At 43.6% G+C, this 23579-nt stretch overlaps 1 protein-coding gene across 13 annotated transcripts in view; it reads left to right on the top strand.

Moving 5' to 3' along the window:
- Positions 1 to 22817, top strand: part of TNS3 (tensin 3) — a 342744-nt gene extending 319927 nt beyond the window's left edge. For all 13 annotated transcript variants that reach the window (XM_019539604.1, XM_019539596.1, XM_019539585.1 and 10 more), the window contains 7 exons: positions 2458 to 2553; positions 6949 to 7026; positions 9513 to 9590; positions 15087 to 15255; positions 17356 to 17424; positions 17546 to 17572; positions 19197 to 22817. In XM_019539604.1, the coding sequence (XP_019395149.1) occupies positions 2458 to 2553; positions 6949 to 7026; positions 9513 to 9590; positions 15087 to 15255; positions 17356 to 17424; positions 17546 to 17572; positions 19197 to 19341 (662 nt within the window). In that variant the 3' untranslated portion in view covers positions 19342 to 22817. The remainder of the gene's footprint in view (positions 1 to 2457; positions 2554 to 6948; positions 7027 to 9512; positions 9591 to 15086; positions 15256 to 17355; positions 17425 to 17545; positions 17573 to 19196) is intronic.
- Positions 22818 to 23579: the final 762 nt, after the last annotated feature.

Below are 23579 nucleotides of genomic sequence, written 5' to 3'. Positions count from 1 at the left end.
TGCTGTGCACGAGATTCATGGGGCTGGCATGGTGTGTGCACTGCCTGCAGTGCACAGGCTGGTCCCAGCGCTGCACAGGACATCTGGGCCATGGGCTGCATGTAGCACCCTGGACTGACCCCCTGTGCTGACTGCGGTGCTGGGTCTAGCCCATGCACTGCAGGCAGGGCACACTCCATGCAGGCCCCACACACTGCATGCACAGGAAGCCCTGGAGTGGGTGCATGCTGCATATAATGTGTGGTCTGGACTTAGCACCATGGTCACTGCACAAGGGGTTTATCGCCATTCATCCCATAGACCAGCCTGCCCAGGGAACCTCATCCAACCTGTAGGGCCAGATGAGTTTGATATCCTTGCCCTATCTGTCACTCCTGAGAGGGAAAAGTGAAAAGAACATACCAACACATTTGTGCCTGTGCAGTACTTTGGATTATGAATGTGATTAGTGTAAAGCAAACAGGCTGTCTTTCCTGCTGCTAGTACTCTCTTTCAAAACCTTGTGGGCAAGTTTGTGTCATCAAAAGCTAATGAGCTAATATGCTTCTACATTTGGTCTCTCCCTGACCACTAATGATTAGAAATCAGCAAGTGCCCTGAACCTTGAGTATTAATATCCCTTTTTATGTCGTATGCCATTAAATATGATACCTCTGGGTATTTTTAATGTCTGTATTTGAATTTAAGTTCTCAACCTCTTCCTGTGGCACTGAGGTCCACAGTCTTAATTATCTGCTTTTAGCAGTTTTACATTTGTTGCTTTCTGTTTTCATTCAATATCCTTTTAATCTTGCATTACAAGATAGAGAGAACAGAAGTTCCTGGTGCCTCTTCCTTGTAACATTCGCTGTTTTATGTCCTTTTGTCACATGCTCCCTTTTCTTTCTCTTGTTACTAAAGATAACAGCAGTCTTTTCAATTTCTCACTATGAGTTTTCTCAGGTTCTTGTGCATTCCTTTCTCTGAACCCCTCTGATTCTCCAGTACCCTTCTTGATGTGACAAGAACTGCATGCAGGATTCCAGATGAGAGTTATATAATGATATACTCTTCTTAGTCCCATCCCACACTTCTATGATTACAGGGGTACTCTGAACAGAATTCTTTTTGGGAGTTATATATGCAACTACTGAGTCTATTTCTTGCTCTTAACTGGGAAGACCAAGCTGTAGACACCAGGACATTGCAGACATTGTTGACACTTCTTTACTACTTGCTATGACTTACCTATCCTACTTCCTCATGCCAGGGGAAAATAAACTCATCCCACCCTGCCACTGCTTTCTTTCCTTATGGCATTGTGGGATTGTGAGGCATCTAGATCTTCTCTGGTCATCTTTGAGAGCAAACTTTTGCTTGCCAATTTTTGCTGGTATTACAGTTCTTGCTATACAAATTATTGTGTTCATTTATGCTGACTTGAACATCCCCAGAGGAATGTGGTTTCTGGATGTCATGTGCCTTCTAGTCTGTGACTGATAAGGCTGGAGACAAAAGGATGTTTGTAATTCTTTTGTTCAAGTTTGATCCCCTCGGTTGTTGGGGGGATCAAACTTTGACCCATTGCCAGAGAGTGATCCTTTCATTGTACAAGGTTTCTCCAAATTCCTGTAGTCAGTGTTCTTAATGCCAAGTGCTGAAACACCATGAATTGGGCCTTCAAAAATAGCTTAAAATACATGAGATGGTTAACAGTGATAAATAATTGTTGGGTGTGGGATTTACATCATCCAATTTGAATCTTTACATTTATACTTGAGTTATGGTTTCAAGAATTTATCTGCAACTGCGAGGAATTGAAACTTTTTTTTTAAATCTAAACTAGCTCTAGAAAACCAAGCTACTTCTATAATTGCCTCTCCAGGAGCTGGGGCTTTGGGTAGACATCAAATATTGTGAGATTCACAGTAAAATTGAGAGAGTCGGTAGCACTGTATTTGTGCACCTAAATCTTTTATTCTGCTGCTTTAATCTAAATACAGACCTATTTTCCTTTATTTTATCCTCTTGCTGTATCAGGCACCAGTTATTCTCACTGACCTTTTTATTTTGCCATTTCTCTTCTTAACTACTGTTGCAGTTTGATTTGATTTACTCTTCAGCCCCATCCATTTCCTCCTTTGCTCTCAGGAGGTAAGAAACAAACCATCTGTTTTCTCTGACCTTCCAGTTAGTATAGAATAACTGGGGCATGTCCTAAATGTATTGAACAGTTGTACTCATCTGGGTACTGATTGTTTCCAATCTTCAAAACCTGTAGAGTGCACTCGCATGTGCTACAGTGTGTCCTTTTCACTGTAGATTAAAACACAGAAGTGGTGCAACTAATAGACTGTTTGCTTGCTTTGTATAAAGAATTCATTTGTCCAAAGGAAACCACCATCATAAAGACCGCTTGTTTTGTGAGTCCATCTCTTATTCATTGACTCCACATGTTTTGTTTTGTTTTTCCCACAGTTGGGGATTTGTCAAATGAACTCGTAAGGCATTTTCTGATTGAGTGCACCCATAAGGGAGTACGATTGAAAGGATGCCCAAATGAGCCATATTTTGGTAAGTAATGTACATCTCAGGATGTATAAAATGAGGGTATTTTAAATAAATCAAGACTGTTTTATGGTGTTAGGTGGCATGCAATAGGAGGGAAACATTTTCTGACTTGAGAGCTGGTTCCTACGTGGAACCTATTCTAAAGCTGTCATATAAATAGGGGTCTAACAATGCAGCCAGCCAATTTCATGGGCAGATTGCAGTGCCAGCCACTGATTGGCAGAAGGGTGGAGCCATATGGCAGGCAGCCTTCTCAGCTAATCAGCAGCGAGGGACAGGGGCAATGGCCTTTGTGCTGGCAGCCCCTCTTCCCTCCTGGCGGGCTATACGTCTGGGAAGATTTCATTTTTATTAAGACCTTTTTCCCTCCCCCTCCTCCACAGAGATTGCCCAGTTTTGCAAAATCCATGCAATTGTGATTTGGGTAGGTCCCCACATATAAATGTAGTAGGGCTAGAGTGCTGCAATAGTTGTGATGGTCCAAGAAATGTATAAGAGGTAAGGAGTTGGTTTTTTGTTCATTTGTGATATCTTTTATTGGACCAAATGTATAACTGGAAGAGAACTTCGACAAACTTACTTCTTCAGATCAGACCGAAAGCATCCTTCTTACTCCATGTTATGTATGTATGTAAACATATATGTAATATATATTAAATATAAATATATAAACATCATACAAATTATCTTCTATACAGATTTGTAGGTATGCCTGCATGGTTTTAAGCTCTCTAGCTTGGGTGTTACACTAAGCTCAGTGGGCTAACCACCTAGTTATGGTTTTGGCTTTTTTTTCTTTGGCTGGACTGCTAACAGTACCTGAGCTAGCTTGTTTACAGTGACTTCAGAGTAGACATAGCCACAGAAGAAGTTCCAAACAAGCTGGACCATTGTAATAAAATGCATCACCTCTGCTGGACTGCTCTTTCTAGAAGAAGTATGTATAAAAATTACAGGTTATGTCACAAGCAAAGATGTCCCAAACCAAAACTGGAGTGAAGTGTGTGAACATTTGGTTTGAAAAGTATTTAAAAGCAGAGGTTTTGGTTCAGTTTTACCTCCAAGTGAAGTACTTGTCTAAAGCATGTGTATAGCCATTACCATAGTATCAGAGCCACTGTTACACTTTTATTCTATATATTCTCGCACATAGAGTCCTCATATCTTCATTTTCTTCTTTTTGGTGTTTAATAAGTTCCTGTTAGTTTTTGTTACCACCAGCCCAAAAAGGCTGTGTTGTGCCTGAGGGGGAGGCACTCCACTCATTTTATCTGGCGATTGTTTAATGCAAAATGCATAGAGAGCATTGGGAGCAGGGGCCAGAACCCAGCCCTCCTTGTCTTCTTCAAGAGCAACCACCTGCCCTGAACAAGAGGTTGAGAGTTGGGCCTGGAACTCAGGCTGCTTGGGAAAAGGTGGGTGACCTGCCCCTTCACTGCATTCGGCTGCAGTTGGCCAGCCTGCTTTTTCTCTGCCTAAGAAAATAGGAATATATGCATGGTTTATACACATTGTATTTAGTGTCTTAGACACCTAAAACCTGCGTACGTGCCACTTGAATGTTTTAAAGGCTGAATCTGGGCCTTGGCTTCTCAGGCCACTTGGGTGACTTGCCAAAGAGTGCATAGGAAATTTGCGACAAAGAACTGAGCTCCCACGCTCCTCTCTAGCAATCATCTGATTTAGTAAATGCTGTGCGTATGTTGTGTGAGTGTCTTCTGTATGCCTAATAGAAGCAGCATTCCCTTCATATATTCTGCACTGTTCAAGGATTAAAGATTATCAGGCTTTTCAGATTGCACAGCTATCTAACCTGTAGGCCTGTGCTGATGCATGCTGGTGCAGTGGAGAACTTGCTCCCAATTTTTGGCCCATCTTAACTTCAGAGATACACACCATCTGTACAGCAACCAGTCCAAGTAGCCAGACCAAACATCAGACAGGTTCTTCAGGGCTTGAGAACTCTTCGTGTCCTGTGAAGTGTCTACATAGCAACAGCATAGATTAACCTTCTCACTACAGTGGGAGGACTTCACAGTGGCCCTCCTGCCCATCTCCAGGTTCACCTCTGACTATTTTCTTTTTCTATGCAGCCATTTCTTCCTGCCCCATCCCTCACCTTCTACAAAGGAACTTTTTATAGCTGCAAGGGATGCAATTGAGCCCAGATCTACAAATGGTTGAGCACCCTCACAGCAGTAAGAAATGCAGGTCCTTAGCAATTGAAGGAATGGCTCGATTTTAAAAGTTTTTGATAATCTAAACAAAATGAGTTTTTTGATCCAGAACTCAGGTTTGATTGGAATATCTGTTAATATTTTTGAGTATCTGAAATTAAAGACTGATGTCTTCCTGCAGTAATAGACTGACCAACGCTGCATGTTCATTTAGGTTGCTCCCTACAATACAGAATGTAATGACAACATAAGATTGACTAAGATCTACTTACTTTAATGGAAACAAAGGGTGCAGTACTGCAGGTGGCTTTGAAAATCTGTGCCCTACTGCACAGTTGAAGCAAACTAAGGTTTAGGACATTCATTAAGAGGAGAAATGATTTAACTGGCGACACCATGCCTTGAGAAGTGAGGATTTCCTCTAGCTGTTTTTTTACACTACTAAGAACACAAAATGATTGAGTGCATTTTCCGGGCTCTTTCACTGCCTCAGAGTATGACATCAGGCAAGTTAGTTAACCAACTGCTCTCATCTGCCTCTCAAAATTTCAACGACGGGCAAATTAATATTTGTAAAATGCATTATGGTCTTTAGGGCTAGAGACAGAAGTTACACACAAACCAGTTTTAAGTGACCAGAAACTGGTTTAAACCTGTAACAGAACAGAAGTTCAGTGTACATAAACCACTTTCAAAATGGCTAAAGCTGATTTAAAATAAACAGGATGGATATAATATCAGACTTAACTGATTTAGGTCAAACCAGTGTATGGAACTTTTGTCCCAGATCCCCTACTGATTCAAGTTAACTGGCAGTCCCCTAGCATCCCATGATGCCTTGCAGCCCTGGTCTGTGCTGTCTGCTCCAGCAGAGCAGTGCCCCCCCCAGTCACAGATTTGAGGCAGTAAAGCTTTTGTTCCCTAGGCTCTACCTGTGCCCATCAAAACAGCAGGATTAGGGGGCAGGGGAAGGAACCCCAGGCCCCCCTAGCCTGGATCTGCACAGCAGAAGGGGAGGGAAAGCATCTTCCATGGGGCATATCTAAGACTGGACTAAAAGTGACTTAGCCCCACCCCCTACCAGCTGCCCTTGCCTCAGAGGAGCTCTGGGGTTGGGAGCCCCCCACTGAGGCTGGGGGATCCTGCCTGCCCTGGCATGGAGGGACTTACTCGCCCACCTGTGGGGTCAGGGCCAAGCCCATTCGGGACCATACTGAGGGGTGGGAAGGGGGAGTCCCTGCGGGGCTTGGGGGACCTTGCCAGGGTCCAGGAATCCCCACTGAGGCACAGGGATCCAGCCAGCCCCAGACTGGGAGGGCAGCAATATGTTTGTGGGGCATGTGTTGGGCAGCAAATCAAAGATGAGTCCCACTGGGCTGCATTTGGGTGGCCTCAGTAGTGGCCAGCAGGCTGGGAGGCATTCTCTAGCACCCTCCCCCACAGCTTCTGGTACAGGCCACTGCAGGGGTCTGGCTGCCTTTCCAGTTTCAAAACTGAACATCAGTTCACTGTATTATTGGTTCAATCTATGCAGTTTAGAGAAACTTGTGATGATTAAATCAATTCAGCCTTAGGCTTTTTGGCTATCTATGTTTAACCTAGATAAAATGCACTAATGTGTGTATTATTAGGGCGTTTTGTATTTGAAACCTATCTCTGAGCTATTATAGTTAGTCCAATAAAACAGGGGCTGCCAACCTATGGCATGGGTAGCATCTGTGTGTGCCATGCAGCAGATGAGAGAGGGGACAGGCAGCACAATGGCAGGTAGGGCAGGGAACAAAATGCAGAGCAGCGTATCAGGCAAAGGAAAAGATCTAGAGTGGCATTCAGGATGGGTGCAGGGCTAATCTGTGGCACACCTACCGAAATGGTTGGCCCCACCACAGTAAAAGATGTTACCAAACAAATCCTGCTTCTCTCTAGTTACTATTGTGATTGCCATCTTTCCATTTCAGCTAAAACCTAGTCAAATAGTATAGCGAGGTTTGCAGTTGTAATGCTAGTTAATGTAGATGGAATCAGTCATGTACAATGATGCAGAAATGGATCTGTTAAAAATTACCAAAAATGGCAGTTGTAAAAATGGATTAGGCACCAAGAAAATATTTTGAAAAGAAGTTTTTTTAGCCCATAAAATATTTGAAAGCAACATAACTCGTATACTTCTTTTTGTTCACTGAAGCCAATCTTGCATGTCTTGTTGCTCTTTTAACCACAGGGAGTTTGACAGCTTTGGTGTATCAACATTCCATTACTCCTCTGGCATTGCCCTGCAAACTACTCATCCCAGACAGAGGTAAGCTTGCTAAAATACAAAATAACGATGTACAGACCAGGGTTCTGTTTCAAACTAAATACATCTTTAGGTAGGTAAACATGTTCAGAACTTTAGTTCTAACAAGAATGTACAAGAAAGGACATTTGTTTTATAAAAGTGGTTTCACTGTTGCTAGAGGCTCTCAAACAAGCTAGAGATGAGAACACACTAGGACTGTGATATTCTTGTAATAGTCATTCATGACTCGTGGCACTTAGTACTGCAGTCCAGTATTATTAAATATATATATTTTACCGGGTTAACCTCACCAAAGTATGGCTAGGTTCAACCACAAATCCTCTAAGAAAGAGATGTGGGAAAGATGCCCATAATGTGAAGTTGAGGGAAAAAAAAGCAGCCTTTTTGGGGCCCAAATGTTGCAAAAGAAATTATTATTAAGAACACATGTTAAGTGAGACTATTTTGGGCTGTGGTGATGCATAGCCCACTTTAAGACATCAACAAGATTCTTCTATATACTACTTGCCCCATAATTCATAATTGCACGTTTATTCTCCCAGATGCAATTGGTAGAAGAGGCATTGTTGAAATATTAAACATTCTTGTGGTGTTCTGTTGAACATGTAAAGGAGGAGATCCCAAAGTGCAGCTTGTGGACCTCTTGCAGACTGCTAAATGTTTCTATATGACCCATTATGAACATTTTGATAGTGCCCAACCTCATCAGAAACAACCAATTAGTGAAATGCAAGCTTTTGACTGTTCAGTAGTAATTTACTGACAAACCTTAGCAGCAGCCATGTGATCCAGGGTTAAGAGTAATTGAGGTCCTTTAAAATGGGCTTCGTAAACTGGAAGGGAATGTAGCTTCCTCTAAAGCCCAAAAAGATACCAAAAAGCAAATGACTCTCAGTTATATGAGCTGGTATGACCCATTTTAATGGCAAGAAAGCTGCATAAGACCTACTTAAACTTGAACTAAACAGTTCATGCTAGAATCTCCTTAATATAACCTTATCTTCATGTCGCCTCACCCTAAAAGATGGAAAAGCTTGAGCATCCACTGTGTGCTGGGCATGATTTCCAGCTCCTCACTCACAAACTGCTGGTAGTGCTGCATATGCTTAGTGAGCCATGAATTCTACCGTGTGAGCACAGGCTCTGGTGGCAGTGTCACAGTGCCATATGAGTCCCCACTTTGACTGGCAATGGATTCCCTGTAGCAGACCTTATGACCTGAACAGTGCTTGAAGGCTTTCTTGAAAGAAGACAGCAGGCTATCCACACTGGGGATCTTCATGCGCTAGATATCACTTACTAGAACAGAACGTGCACATTGCAGATGACATGAACAGCGTTGGGAAGCATTCTTTGGAGCATGTTGGGAGAGTCTTGCACATATACAGAGTCTTGTACATTTCATTGTCAGATAGGAATGCTGAGATCTTGTTAAAGTCTACACTATAGTTGACAATTACCTTCACGATGGCTTGGGACACAGTAGAAAAATAGGAAATGTGAGGTGGACTGGTTCACTTTGAAACACAAGCAGGTCCTGGTTGGTCCAGCTCCCCAGTACAGACAAAATGTGCAGCACATATTTATCCTGAGGGTCAGCTTCATCAGCTACAGTGGAGAAGAAACTCTACTCTGCCAAGGTAGCCTTCATGGATTGTACATGTGAAGCAGCCACTGCAGGGAGATAGTCTTGGTGAAGCTTGTTGGCATGCAGAAAATTGCTGGCATTTGGCATATTTTTGTTCAAGTAGTCCCTTAACTTTGGGTGATCGAGTTTCTCCAGTGGGATGTTCACCGCCATGAAAGCCTCCATGAGGGAAAATGCTGCCTCTCACCTTGCCAAGCTGCTTTCTGTGGTCCTTTTAAACAGGGACAGCACGGTCACTTGCTTCATGCTCTGTCCTTCAGCCTCTGCAGCATCCTTCCTCTTCATATGTCTCGGACTCCCAAGTGCCAGTCTGTGCTGGTTTTCCTGGATCCATCCAGAGTTATATTGCAGGAGGTACAGATGAGTCTGCCTCTGTCTGCATGCAAGGTCCCTGCAGAATACTGTCTTGCACAGTCCAGCACTGAAACATATTTGGCCATCTTAGAGGATTTCTTGTCAGCGACATACTGAAGAAGAATATCCCTCATGCAGGAGCATGCGTGCTACAGGAGCATGTGTGTGGGCACTTTAAAAGCTGACACCAAAACCCTCCCATTTCCCTGGTTGGCCCACGACTGGCTCCTGGACTGAGCCTAGGTCAGGGGCTCAGCCTCCAATTTCCTCCTCCTCCCCACCTTTCCCTTCCTCTGCATTTCAGAATGTAAGGGCTTCCTGCCCTTTTCTCTGCTCCGTTGCATTTAGAAAATTACTTACTGTTTCTGGCCAAGGATTGTCCAGCATATGATGTCATAATTTCAAGAACGAGACTGTTGACCATTCAGATTGGTATTGTAACATGGATGGAGAAATCAATGTAGAAATCAATTTCTATTTACAGACCCATTGGAGGAGATAGCAGAAACTTCTCCACAGACTGCAGCAAATTCAGCAGCTGAGCTCCTAAAGCAGGGTGCAGGTAAGTAAATTTCCCCAGTGTTTGATTTTACTCTGTTCTTGAATGCGTCTTGCAGGCTGAGGGAAGAGTAAGGATGATAAAAGGGGAGTAGGTAAATCAGACTGCTACACTGGCTCTATGGAAGTGAGGAACAGTGCAGTTTTTTCCTCTAGTGGCTGATCTGTAGAGTCCATGGGGCTTTACAGCCACTACCAGCTGAGTGGTAAAGGCCTGTGGTCAAGGACCCAGGTGTTCAGTCCTATTCTCTGGGCAAGCAGGGTTTATCTAGCTGTCTGCAGGTGGCATATCTTACATGAGTGATAACCTTTTATTTATAGCCAATGTGAAAATGCTTTTTTATTTGTCATCTGAGATAGTCCTTTGCCAAAAAATACACTGCTTAAGGACTGCCATCATCTTCTGCCAAGTGGCATTTTCTAATGCCACTCAGAGTAAGGTTGCCTTAGCTAGCTAGGTGGCATACTGTTATGCCATGACAAGCTGTCTCAGCCCCCATTCCGGTGGGTACACCCTTAGGGCATAGGAAGATCCAGGAATTTGTAAAGAGGGTGTGGGATCACTGACCAGTTCTGCAGGGGTAGATATACCCCCTGCTCCTAGCCTCCCCCCAGCCCCATGGGGACAAGTGACCATGCAGCAAGAGCTGCAGCAAGAATTTGTTTTTTTTTAAGTCCCTGAATCAGGTAAAAATCCCACTCCCACACCCTCAGCACCCTGTCCCTTCCCCTCCATGCTTGGCAGTACATGGCATCCCTTCCCCTCAATTTTCTTCCTCTCCCCTGCCCCTGCCTATTGCTGATTCCAGCTGACCCCAGGAACAGGGGGAACTCCAGAACTGCTCCTTCCCCACTCCAGCTGAGCTGCATGGGGTGCCAGGCTCAGCCAGCAACAGCAGCAGCAGAGCCAGCAGGCAGGTTCCCCTTCCCATGCCTGCTCCCAGCCTGGCGGGGAACAGCTTGGAGACCAAGCAGGGAGGTGAAACCCACCTGTCACTGCCATTGTCCTCAGCTGAGTCTGGCTCCCTGCTGGAGTGGGACAGAAGCAGCTCTGGAGGTTCCCCTGCCTCTTGGTCAGCCGGGGACAGCGGCAAGTGGAGGAGTGGAAAAGTGGGAGGAAAAGGGATGTGCTACTGAGTATGGAGGGGAAAAGACGTGGAGGGTTGGGTTTTTTTCTTACTTGTTTTAGGGACTTGAGAAAGTCCCTGGCTGCTGTTCCTGTGATGTGGTGTAAGACCAAACCACTCTCCCCCCACCCCCGGATCTGCCCCTGCCCTGGAGAAAGGTACTATCATATCCCACTGATTTCCTGGTCACTGGAATATCATTCAGGCTTCACTGAGTCACACCTTGGGTTCAGTTTGGTGCCCAGTGACACAGTGGTAGATGGCAGGGTATTTATTACATTAGCCACCTGTTTCCTTACAGCTTCCCCAAATGCAGAAGCACAGATTGAAAGATCTTGGGGCAAGGGGTTTCCTGCAGCTGCTCTGACCTGTTGCAAAGCATTCGGCACAGAAAAATACCATGCTAAACAGCACTGCTGCGTAATTGGGAAGCAGTCTGTTTTGACAATAGAAATTGCAGTGGTGCTTTGAATTGAGCAGGAATGTGTGGCTGAGGTAATAGTCAGCATTGGCCAAGCTGTGCTGGAAATGCGCATGTGTTGTCATTTGTCTGCCACTACTAGTCATGGATGTTGTGGCCACTAAAGGAAGAGCCAAGGAGGAGGAATTTGAAAGGAAAAGTTGCTCATCGTAGAAGGCATGCATTTATTCTCAAGATCCACTGCCATTATCTTATTTTTTCCTGATGCCTTCCAAAGCTCGAAGAAACCAGGCACTCTGTTACCATATTTTATTGCAACAGCTGCTGGAAATTGGAGTGTGCATTATATGCAAGAAATATGCTAAGAACTGTTTCTGCCACCTACAGAGCAAAAGCAAAAGTAAAATCCACATAGGGTCTGCAGGGAGCAGACAACAATAAGCAGGCTCAGTTTCCCGGCGGCTGCTACTCAGTTACTTACTATGATGAAACATCTTTTTTTCTTCATTCTGCCTTTCAAAAACAAGGTGCCTGTCTTATTCCAGGGTGCACTGTATGTGAGAAAATATTGAGTTTATCCAAATTAGGGAAATGCACACAGATTTTAGTGAAGGACAGTTGCAAAGGAGTAGCCCCATATCGTTCTCTCAGTGGAGAGTGTGCCTTTGATGCAACTTTGTCACACTCCAGCCAGCAGCCTGTGCAAGTGTAATGCTACATGTCAGACCTTGGCCTGAATGAGTTGCATTGTAATTAATTCAAGCAAAGTGACTGAGGCAATAACTGAACATGGTTTAGGATTTTTTTTCCACTCATAATGAGGGAATCTACTTGAACCAGATGAAATCTAAAAGCAGATCATTGGTACATATCACTGCATTTTTTCCATCTCTTCCATCCTTTTATTTAAACAACTACCTGTGGACCAAATGCATTCCAACTTTCAGTCCAAGCAGAGGCCACTGGATTTTAAAAAACAGAAATGTGCCCAGTATTTTTTCTGGAATGGCAAACTTGTTAAATCTGTGTAAAAACAGTGTGTACTTTGAAAGTGTCAGAGCATAGGGAAGAGTCTTTCCCCAAATTACAGGGGAGCCATGTGTAAAGCACAGCTGTTCATTTTCTGACTTTTTAAGGAGGGAGGCATCGTGCCAATATTTGAGACAAGGGCGTAGGTTGTAGCTGTGTTCATCTAAGGACATAGGCAGACAAGGTTCTTTGGGTAAATCTGGTATCTTTTTAGACCAACTAAATAGTTGGAAAAAATTTTCTTTGCAAGGTTTCAGGTTTAAAAACCCTTTGTCAGGCTGAGGAAGCATCTGCAGTTGGTGTGCACTCTTCATTCCATCCAGGAAGAGGACACACCAACTACAGATGCTTCCTCAACCTGATGACAGGTTTTTAAACCTGAAAGCTTGCAAAGAGAAAAATTTCCAACTATTTAGTTGGTCTAATAAAAGAATATTTGAGGCAATGTTTTAACGATGTTAATTAATGACACTAACATAATTATCAAGTTTAGTACAGATACCTATGTAAATATTTGTGCCAGCTGAGTTAACCATTGGCATGTGTTTATCCTGTGAAATGGGTGTTGATTGGACTGTAGTGGAGGACTAAACAAGCTTTGCAATTTTAGAGTTTCTTTATATACAGAAACTATTTGGGATTATCTAAACTGTGGGCTCTGATTCAGCATAGTAATTATGTGTGCCTCTAACTTAAAGAAAACAACTTGTTCTCTTAAGCAGCTTGCTGGGTTGGGGTCCTAACACACATTCTAGTTCTGTATGGAAGGTCAGGTTTCAGGTGCCAGAAAAATTATCAGAAGGTTTAAAACCCTGTGGGCCACAGATAATATGGATGTATTGAAACACAAATGGAGTAGATGGCTATAAGTCAGAACTTTATGGTTTTATTACATCTCTGCTGGAATTATAGATATAGACCTCTTGAGCATATATTGACAACATTTTATAGGAGCGGGACATTGGCTGTTGTGGTTCCTCTGCTTTACCTGTGGCAGGTTAGGGTGTTAGGTCTATGCTGGGTCAGGGTTGATGGTAGTCTTATGTAGAGTTCAGATTAGGGTGGACAAGTATTTGGGCCTAAGTGGCATGTAGGGGGGTTTGATGAGCTGTCATGGGCCGGGCCAGCACCCTCCCTCCCCCACATTCCCAGTGCAGCTGCAGCCAGCAAGGTGCTGCTCTGTTCCCCTCACCTCCAGTAGGAGCCGCCTGGCTCATGCTTCCCCCGCCTGCCTGCCGAAATCAGCATAGCGGGGGCGGGGGCGGGAGGAGGAACTGCTGCTGGAGGTGAGGGGAATAGAGCAGCACCCAGCTGACAGCAGCCGCACCAGAAACATCCCTGCTGGAAGCTGTGTACGCTGGGGGGGCCTGGGCTGGCAGGACTGTTGTGCTGCTCTCACCTCCAGCTGTGGCTTCCCCTCCTGCCCCTGCTAAGCCACTCTGGGTGGGTGGTGGGGGGAAAGCTTCAGCCAGGCGGCTCCTCCTGTCTCAGCACATGGGGCTCCAGCTCCCAGCTGCCTTCCGCCATTTCCAGCTGCCCACAGGTGGCTGTTCATTGCACCGGGGGGCAGGGAACAGTGGGTGGAAGGAGTTGGGTGGAAGGCAGCTGGGAGCTGGAGCCAGAGCTCCATGAACTGAGACAGGAGCTGCCTGGCTGAAGCTCACCTGGCTCAGAGCAGTGCAATAAGGGCAGAAGCAGCAGGAGGAGGTAAGCGAAGCAAAACAGCCCTGCCAGCCCAGGCCCCAGCCAGTGCATGCAGCTTCCAGCGGAGCTGTTCCTAGTGCAGCTGCAGCCGCCAGGGTGCTGCTCTGCTCCCCTCACCTCTAGCAGCAGGCCCTCCTTTCACTCCTGCCTCTGATGCACAACTCTAGGCGGGTGGCGGGGGGGAGGAAGCTTCAGCCAGGCGGCTCCTGCTGGAGGTGAGTGGAGCAGAGTAACACCAGGAACAGCCCTGACAGAAGCTGCACGCGCCAGTCGGGACCCAGGTCAGCAAGCAGCTGCCCTGGCTGGAGCGATTGTGGCTTGGCCCATGCATAGCACTATGGGGGCAGCTGTGGACTGGATCCAGTCAATTGGCAGGCTGTATTTGCCCACCCCTGGTTTAGATTATGGTTGTATAGGATAGTTTGGATAACGATTATTCTGCCTCAAGCAGGAGTTTGGACAAGATGACCTCTGGAGGTCCCTTCCAGCCCTAATTCTCTATGACTTCATGTCCCCTTAGGACTGTCATTGAACTCCCAAAAAAAGACAAAGTCTGAATTAGACGCCATTTAAAAAAAGGGATGTACAAGATCAGAAATAGTTATTTCATTCTTCTTAAAGTTTCTGTTTGCATGGAAACTACTGAATACGTAAATCACTAAAGAAGCAGAACTACATAATAATGCTAATTTCTTCGTAGGGAGAAAATGTTCTTGTTGTCTTGCCAAATGAGTGAATAGTTTCCTTTGACTGAATGCACTTCAGATATAACTTGAAAGCATGATTATCCGTGAACTGACACTGCAAAACTGTGAACCCTGGTATTTCTATATTAGCTGCAGTAATTGAGTTTCAATGTGGAATGCTGACATTCCCCTCCCACAGTCATATTTTTGCTGTAGTCAGTCTTAAGAGTGAGTGCCCTTACTCAATGCTGTTTTTGTTGTCTGTCATTTGGATTTCAAAGGTACCTGCAAGTAAAGGGCACTGTAGTATTGCGGGTACTGTAAAGACTTATCATCAAAATGTCAGACGCCTCTGCCCCGAATGTGTACAATGTAGATTAAAAAAAACAAAAACTAAAGTGGAACTTGACAAGTTAAAGGAGAAGCTAATGAAATAACCCTGAAACTAGGCAGGAATCCCAGAGAGAATCAAGCAGGAGCCTTTTAAGCAAAGACAAAGATAACTCCTGAAACCTTTCCCTTGTTCTTCGCAGCATGCAATGTCTGGTACCTGAATTCTGTGGAAATGGAGTCTCTTACAGGCTACCAAGCAGTGCAGAAAGCCCTGAGCATGATGTTGATACAAGATCCTCCTCCCGTCTCTACTGTGGTCCATTTCAAGGTGTCTGCCCAAGGGATCACATTGACGGACAATCAAAGAAAGTGAGTGAAGTCCAATTCTGACTCTGGTCTGACGCTACGACACTAATAAAGCTGCTGTGAAATAACTGTGTCTAGCCCTATTCAGCACTGCAGTCTACTTGCAGCTCAGACACAGTAGTGCAGTTATCCTTGGTCTAAATGACAACAGCAGATCCATACCAGAGCATGCACTCTCTACAGTAGCAGAAAGCAAATCTTGAGTTGTTACCACTTTCTCCAAATGGCCCCTCTCCTCTCCAAATGATAGCAGTCCTACAGCATTATTTTCAGAGAACAGGAGGTAATTCCAGTGCTCAGGACAGCTTTTGCCATCCACCGTACTTACTGAAATGGGCTGTGTTCTCTAGTTTGCTGAACAACGTTGTTGTAAGCAGACTCTGCTCTGCCAGTATTTAGGACATTGCTTGGGTGTGCCTCATGCTGGCAAGCTGCTCTTTTAACAATTAAATTCCATTTGCTCTCTACTGAAGACTGTGAGGGTCTTTAGATTTCAAAATGCATATGAAACACCTTGGTTTCCATGGCTCTGCAACCACTTGAGGTAGGTCTGAATCTAAAGAGGTAAACCTCAAGCCAAAATTTTCAGTAAATAAATGCTTAAACTTAAATCCTTAATGTGGTGTGATTTCTCAAAGGTTCCCAAGTGCTTACATCTCCCACTAAAGTCACCTCTGTTTAGGTGTCCAGCTTTGGACACAGGATTTTGAGAATCTTGGTGCTCTGACTTACTTTGGAAGCAAGTTTTATGTTCTGTTTCTTGTGAGCCATTATCTTTACATTAGTACTCTGAGCAAAAAAATATAGCTGCTGAATTTACAGAGGTGCAGCTATTCAGTTCTCTTATTTCATTACTTTTATTTTCAAAGCATTTAAATGAGTTGGTCCTCACATACTGTTTTGCTAGATAAATTCAGGCCTTGAATAAGTATTCATTTCTAGCAGAGGAAATTTTTGAAAAATGTTGAGTGCTGCTACTGGATCCCGGAGTCCAAAAAAACCCACGCTAAAAAAAGCAGTGCGGCACATGTGGCAGCAGCATGCTTCAGCTGCTGGCCAAGCTTCCTGCTGTGGCTGCAGCCCCAGGAAGAGCCCCCAGGACCCTGTGTAGGCTGCTGAGGCCAGCACAGTTGCTGGCCTCGACCTCCCCTACCCCACCCAGGATAACCTGCAGCACACCAGAGCACGTAGCACAGGTGTTCCCTAGGGACAGGGTGCCACAAGGTGTGCTGCTGCTACTTGTCCCTGGGGAAACAAATGTCCATGTTTGTCTGGATGCATCCTGCAAGTACCATGTAGGTGGAGCTTCTTCCCCACATGGCATTTCAAAGCCAGTGCCTTCAGGCCTTGCAGAAGTGGAGGGAACAGCAGGGCAAAGCACCTACCTGTTACTCAGACCTGGTACCCAGTTCCTGGTCTGGGGAAGAGGCAGGGATCATTATCCCACTGCTTCCTTCCCCAAGTGCATGCCCCGTAGAGTCCCTGCTGCTCCCCTCCCCTCCCCTCCCAGATCAGACTGGGAAGGAAGTGTACAGGCATTCTTAAATGCGAGAGAAACTCTCTTGCAAAGGAGATCTTCCAGGGTGATGCGTGGACAATCTTCTCCCAGAAAGGGCATGTTTCCGCCAGGAAAAATTGAATGAATGTTTGTACACTTGTCATTTCTACCAGGGGGATGATGATTCTCCTAGTAGAAATGTAACAGCTATACCTGGCTACAGTTGTAAGAAAAGGCCTTATTTTTTTTAGTGAGGCCCTAGTCTTCCAAGTTGCTGCTTGTTTTCTAGAAGGCACTGGCACCTAACTGCTCCTGAATATGGAGGTGCTCGGGGCCTGAGGACCTACCAAGGAAGACTTAGTGCATTGCAGAATTTACCCCTAGATTGGGAATGTCATTATCTGTGGAGCCAGATTCCCAGAAGCACCCGGCAGCTCCATTCAGGCAGGATCCTGAGCGCTTGAACTCTTTTGAAAATCTGGCCCCTTTTTACTATGTAAATGGGAGTGAGGTTCTTAGACGTCTGGTTCCTGGTATCATCTCTATTTCTGAAACCTTTTAGAATCTTAGGAATGCCTAAAACTTGTTTTATTTTCTCCCAACAGACTCTTTTTCCGGAGGCATTATCCTGTCAATACTGTTATTTTTTGTGCTTTGGATCCACAGGACAGAAAGTAAGGAAGATGAACACTTACTGTAATTTTGTGATATTGATGTTGTTGATCTACAAAAGCTAATGTGTTCTTTGTTTTTCCGTCTCTTGTTATTCCCCCTCTCCCCCCTGCACACAACAAGGTGGATGAAAGATGGCCTTTCAGCAAAGTAAGTCAATAGTGGTTCTCATCTGCATGTCTAAAGTATGTCTGTTGTGTAATGACAGGTAGCACTGCACGTTGTTGCAATGTCATCTCACACCACCCCACATTTAGTGTTTCTTCTCAACAGGTTAGTGAGACCAAGGATTGAAGCAACCAGGGCAGAAATACATTAGAGATAGTCCTTTCTAGCCTGGTTTGAAGCACTTTGTAGAGGTGTTATAGAGAAACTTGGTGTTATTTTTTCTAAGAAGATGGTAAGTTTGAAGACTGTCAGCCCTCTTGTCTTTAACTAAAGTGACACCAGTATGTCCCTTTTTTAAAAATGGGAATGGTCATACGGACTCTAGCATAGAGGCTTTTATTTTTAGGGTATCTTCTAAACTAACTACTTTCTTACTTGTCAGCAAAACAGCTGCTAAGAGGTGAAAGTAGTGTCTGAGTCCAGTATAACAAGTCTGTTGACTTCCTCTGAATTCTAGGTGCTCAGCTACTCTGAGAAGTAGCTAGGGTCAGGAGGGACCTGAACAGATCATCTAGCCTGACCCCCTGCCACAGGCAGGAATGAATGCTGGGTTCACAAGACCCCAGACAGGTGATCATCCAACCTCTCTTGAATTTGCCCAAGGTAGGGACGAGAACCACTTCCCTGGGAAGTTGGTTCCAGATTTTGGCCACCCTAACTGTAAAAAATTGCTTTCTGATCTCTAACCTAAACCTGTTCTCCATCAGCTTATTACCATTGTTCCTCGTCACCCCAGGTGGTGCTGGGGAGAGAAGGGCTCTACCTATTTGCTGTTGATCTTCCCTGATGAGTTTGTAGGCAGCCACCAGGTCCCCCTTCAGCCTCCTCTTGCCCAGGCTGAAAAGGTTCAGGTCCCTCAGTCTCTCCTCATAGGGCCTGTCCTGCTGCCCTCTCACCAAGTGGGTGGCCCTCCTCTGAACCTTCTGCAGGCTGGCCACATTCCTCTTGGAAGTGCGGTGCCCAGTACTGGATGCAGTACTTCAACTGTGGCCTGACCAAAGTCACATAGAGTCATATAGAGTCACCAGTTGTGCCAGGATGGACACCCAAAACCTGCACAGAATTAGTCTGTGCTTTTTCAGTTGTAGGGATAAGTGCCTTGAGTGTGGCGGAGCAAGTACCTAAAGGGTGAGGCAGCGGTGGTACCAAAAATAGACACAAGCTCATTTGACCCTCAGTCCTCTGCCCTGCCCACCAAACAACATGATCTCCAATAAATTAATCTAGGTCAGGTTTAACTGATTATTTATTTTGGTCAGCCAGAATTAGAGCTGTGCTATAATCCCAGGCTCTCACTTAACACATTTCCATCAGTCGAACTTAGACTTCTTGACATAAGAGGCCAATACCATTATCCAAGCATTTTGGGGTGAGGAAACTGAGGCACAGAGAGGTGACGTGACTTGCTTAGCTTCATACAGCAGACCATGGGCAAAGCAGGAATAAAATAGAACCCAAGTCCCATTTGGTGTTCTCCCCACCAGACCACACTGCCTTGAAAGCCTTTTCTTCTTCAAGCAGTATTTTTTTCTGCTTCCAAAGCAAACTTGTTGCCATCTATCTGTCTGACTGTTTGCCTAACATACTTTCGTTTTGCCCTCTGCAGAGTGTTTGGATTTGTGGCAAAGAAGCAAGGCAGTCCCACAGACAATGTGTGCCACCTGTTTGCAGAGCATGATCCAGAACAGCCCGCCAGCGCCATTGTGAACTTTGTGTCAAAGGTTATGATTGGTTCCCAGAAGAAGATTTGAAGCCTTCCTGGCCTACAGTCCAGAGCTCTTTGCTGACTCCAGGGAAGGCGATACAGGGGTAAAAGCATATTTGGGAATATGCAGCTACATCATCTGACCCTAACCACTCCTCAGCTGCTACACCTTCCACTGAAGGAAAGCAGAGGACAGTTCTGTCTCGCTAACAGCACAGAGAGTGTGCTCCATTCTTTGAAGACATTTCTGATCTATCAAAACATTGGGTTTTTCTGTCAAAGGCAGAGTTGCAAACTAAACAAGTTGAGTATCACCAAAAGTCATGTAGCCCACATCTAAATTAAATGTAGAAGACTTTCCAGCAAAGGGATTTTAATGTATTTTCTTTTCTCAAAAAAAAGCATTTGCCCAGTCATCAGATCATGCTACTTTTATGCTGAAAAAATGTTAGAACCACATATGTTCTCTTATACACTTGCCACAATCGCATCAATGGTAGCTATGGCCCATGCAAACAGATGTCCTTCAGAGAATGGGGGTCTGTGAAGGACCATTTGCTCTTCCCTTCATCTTTATATAGTAATAGTGGGAGCTGAACTTGGAAGGTGCAAGATATATGTTAGGTGCAGGTTAGTGCAGGGTAATTTCTTCTAAGGGTGCAGAGGCATGGCATTTTCAGGGCGTATGGCTAGGTTTGTGTGTGAGGAAAGCTGAGATTTTTAGCTTGTGTAATTTTAAAGCAGAGGAGCTGACCAAAAAAAAGGTTGTGCAGAAAAGTGTTCCATGACTGGATTTTTTTTTATTATTATTATTTTTATACAAAAAGGTAAGCAGGGAAGATCTCTATTTTAATAATTGCAGGATAAAAATGAGGGAAAAGCAAAGAAGAAAATGATTTTGTATAATTTATATATTTTTGCCGGTGCCAGATTATTTATAGTAGACCTCAGATCTCAATATACTATATGGATATTCTTATACTAGTGCCATTGTTCTGCTTGGCTTTTCTAATACTATTTTGCCTAAATATAGCATGTTGCATGTGCTTTGCTGTAGTGAGTAGAGTTTCATATTCTAAGTCTTGTCTTACAGTGTTAAACCACGTCCCATCTCCCGTCCTTCCAGAACTAATGTTTTGACTATGACATAAGCTGTCCCGCCCCATAGTTACTTATGGTCATCCTTTCAGAAAATTTTTTCTTTTTTTTTATTTGTATGGACTGTATTTAAGTTTTATAGCTGAATTTTTAAATAATTTCTTGAGCCAAGATATCTAAAGGGAAAAATATATTTTGTTACTTTACCCCATTTCTAAGAGCTTTCATGTCATTATTTGAAAATCTGTCAGATGTATTTCATATGATCTTATAACCCAGTGTAGAGTACCCAGGTATATTGATAAAGGGATAAGCATTCTAGATACCTAAGTTTTACTTGGACTGCAGTTAGCCTTCATGTTGGGTAAAGTACTACAGACTATGGCAGGTTACTTGGGATAACCCCAGTAATAGAGAGGCTCCATTTGAAGTCCATAGTAAAATATACGTGTACTCCAAAGGGAACAGGATCAGGCCCAGAATTAGGTATTGGAAGTAATAAGGCACCAGGAATCAATATATTCATGACCTGAGGTATAAAATTGAGCAGGTTTCTGCATGCAGAACCGCATGAGACATTAGGCTGACTGATACCTGTCCTGGTGTAGAGGCTAACACAGTCAGACTCATCACAAGGCATGGTAAAATCATATAGTAAATAAGTAAAATTACCTACCTGCATCTGTTCTACCCTGATTTATTCCTATATGATTGTTCTTCTGATTTTTCATAAGGGCATCAAGGATTTTTTAAGAATTTCAAGAGCCGTGGGAACATGGCACAGGGACCGTGCACAGAATTGCGGCACTGTATGTAAATAGACAGATTAAGCAGTCCAAATCATAGCTACCGTTGAAGCAGCAAAGACAAGTGCCTAGACAAGTGCCTCTGATGTGTACCTGATCCCTTTATTCTTTTATCAAAGTTTCATTAATCTAATTATGTTTATATGCCACCTAAAAAGAATGTATGAATGTATTCAGGCTGTGGATGGTATTTTGGTGGTTTTTTAAATAAATTTGATCCCTGTCAAAAACATCATGGCAAATTGCCCAGGTAGGAATTCTGGTTGCTTCCGTTAGAGTAGCTAAACTACTACTACTCTCTGATTGGCCCTTTCTCTTGTGGTTTGATTTGGTGAATTAGCATCCTCACAAGCCAGGAGTCTAAATCAGTCCATTGCCCAGCTGTCAGACCTTCTACAGAAATGTCGATGAGAGTCCAGGTTTAAGTCCTTCAGTAGGAAGATCATGGGCATCATGCCTGCAGTGAAGCTTACCCAGTGAACACATCAAAATGTGCCCATTGCAACTTCAAATCCTATCTGTGTCCTTAGGAGTTAAGTTAGGTATGAGTGGGCATGTCTACATGTGCATTAATGTGTTTTAGTTAATGCACATTAAGTGTAGTATTTCCACTGTGAGATACTAGGAAAATGCACATTAGCCTGTCTTAATGCGCATTAACTAAAGAGCATGCTTTTTAAGTGTTGCTTAATGTTCATTAAGTATATTAGCACTGTTAAAGTAATGCTTTAATGTGTATTAAAATAAGCTAATGCACATCAAAGCACACATGTAGACAAGCCCAATGTCTCTTAAATTAGGCCAACTTGGTGTTGGCCATTGACTAAGGGATGTTTCTCTGGCCTGAAGGTAAGAAGTTTGATTTTCAGTAGGTAGCTATGGCCATCTGGGGTTTTATTATTAATTTCTTGTGCATTATAAAGGCCTAACAAAGTCAGCAGTGACAGGCAGCCAAGGATTAAGAGTGCACTGCCGTTGGTGCTGGGCAAAGAATCCTGGTACTGCAGGCTTTTGAGGAGGAGAAAGTTGCCGTGATTACTATGAGGGTGTTTCTAATATGCATTCCTTTTTATAGTATGTTACCAGACGCTTTGTTTTCCTGAAAAACAATTTTTAAAACATACAAAATAGTACGTTATATACAATAGTATAGTATATATCTAAAAGTGCATTCGCCGAACTTCTTTTCATGGCAAATACAAGACTAATTAGTTATTGCAGCACTTTCTTTCCAAGGATTTTGGTAGATACGTATATGCAGCCTCATAAATAATGCCAGCAAGTTGCCACATGTATTTAGCCAGCGTCCTGTTAATCTGCTTGTTAAATGTACTGCTATAATCTTACAGTGTTAAACTACAGAACTGCTATAAGCCATGTTTTAATTAAATGGTTCCCATGTATCCAACAGTATCATTAAAATTCTGATGTTTCATTCTCTGCCTTACCTATTCGTGAATATTTTAACTTTTTCCTTAAAGAGTAAAAAGAAAAAACATCAACAAAAAAATCCAGTATGTAAATGAATGTTCTATAAATTTTTTGTATAGTCATTTTTCTGCTTTTTAAATATCACTTCTGTTCAGATTATAATAAAATTATGATTTTGAAATCTCAATTTACAAAGCTAGAGGACAGTCTGTTTTGAGTTAAAAAAAAACTGTTGAAAAACAGATAAATAAGACATCTTTTTGGTGTGGTATGTGGAGCTCCTCTTTTATAAGAGTTTGTTTTCACTTAATATAGCAGTGTCAAGAGTAATGTGGTAACTGTGGTGGTCCAGGAATTGTGAGAGGCAAGGATTTTTTGGATGTTATCTTTTATTAAACAAACTGAATAGTTGGGATAAAGTTAGACAAGCTTTTGGGTAATACTGTACCCTTCCTATAGTCTCTGGGAGAGAAGTAGACACATCATTGCTATGTAACAGATGAAACAAAAGCTAAAACTCAATATGCAAATAAAACCCAGATAGAAGAGAAATTATCAGATAACAGGAGAAAGCGACTCTCCTGAATGATCTTGGCTAAGTGCAGAGGAAAAAGATGACAAAGTTGAGATGGAAATACAAAGCGCCCGAGCAAGGGACTAACAATCGAGGGATGGGGGAGAGGAGGGGAACGCGACTAGGTTACATACCATACAATGTTAGCCAACTAAGCCCGGGGGTGAGTATCTGGTAGATGATAATGGACCGTGAAATCATTGTCTAAGCTAAATCCTTGATTCTTAGGCTAAGAACAGATATTCAAAAAGCCCAAGGTAGAATTGGTCCAATCTATGTCAATTTGTCTAGGCTGCATAGCCGGGATACATATGTTCGCCCTTCAGTATGGAGAGGCAGGGAGATGCCTTCACTGGCTTAGGCCAGAAGGTGGGG

This window comes from Crocodylus porosus, unplaced genomic scaffold (assembly GCF_001723895.1).
Source record: "Crocodylus porosus isolate Cpor-Errol unplaced genomic scaffold, CroPor_comp1, whole genome shotgun sequence".
Taxonomy (NCBI): domain Eukaryota; kingdom Metazoa; phylum Chordata; order Crocodylia; family Crocodylidae; genus Crocodylus; species Crocodylus porosus.
The sequence above is the reverse complement of the archived record's forward strand: the minus strand, read 5'-3'. Positions and strand labels throughout refer to the sequence as shown.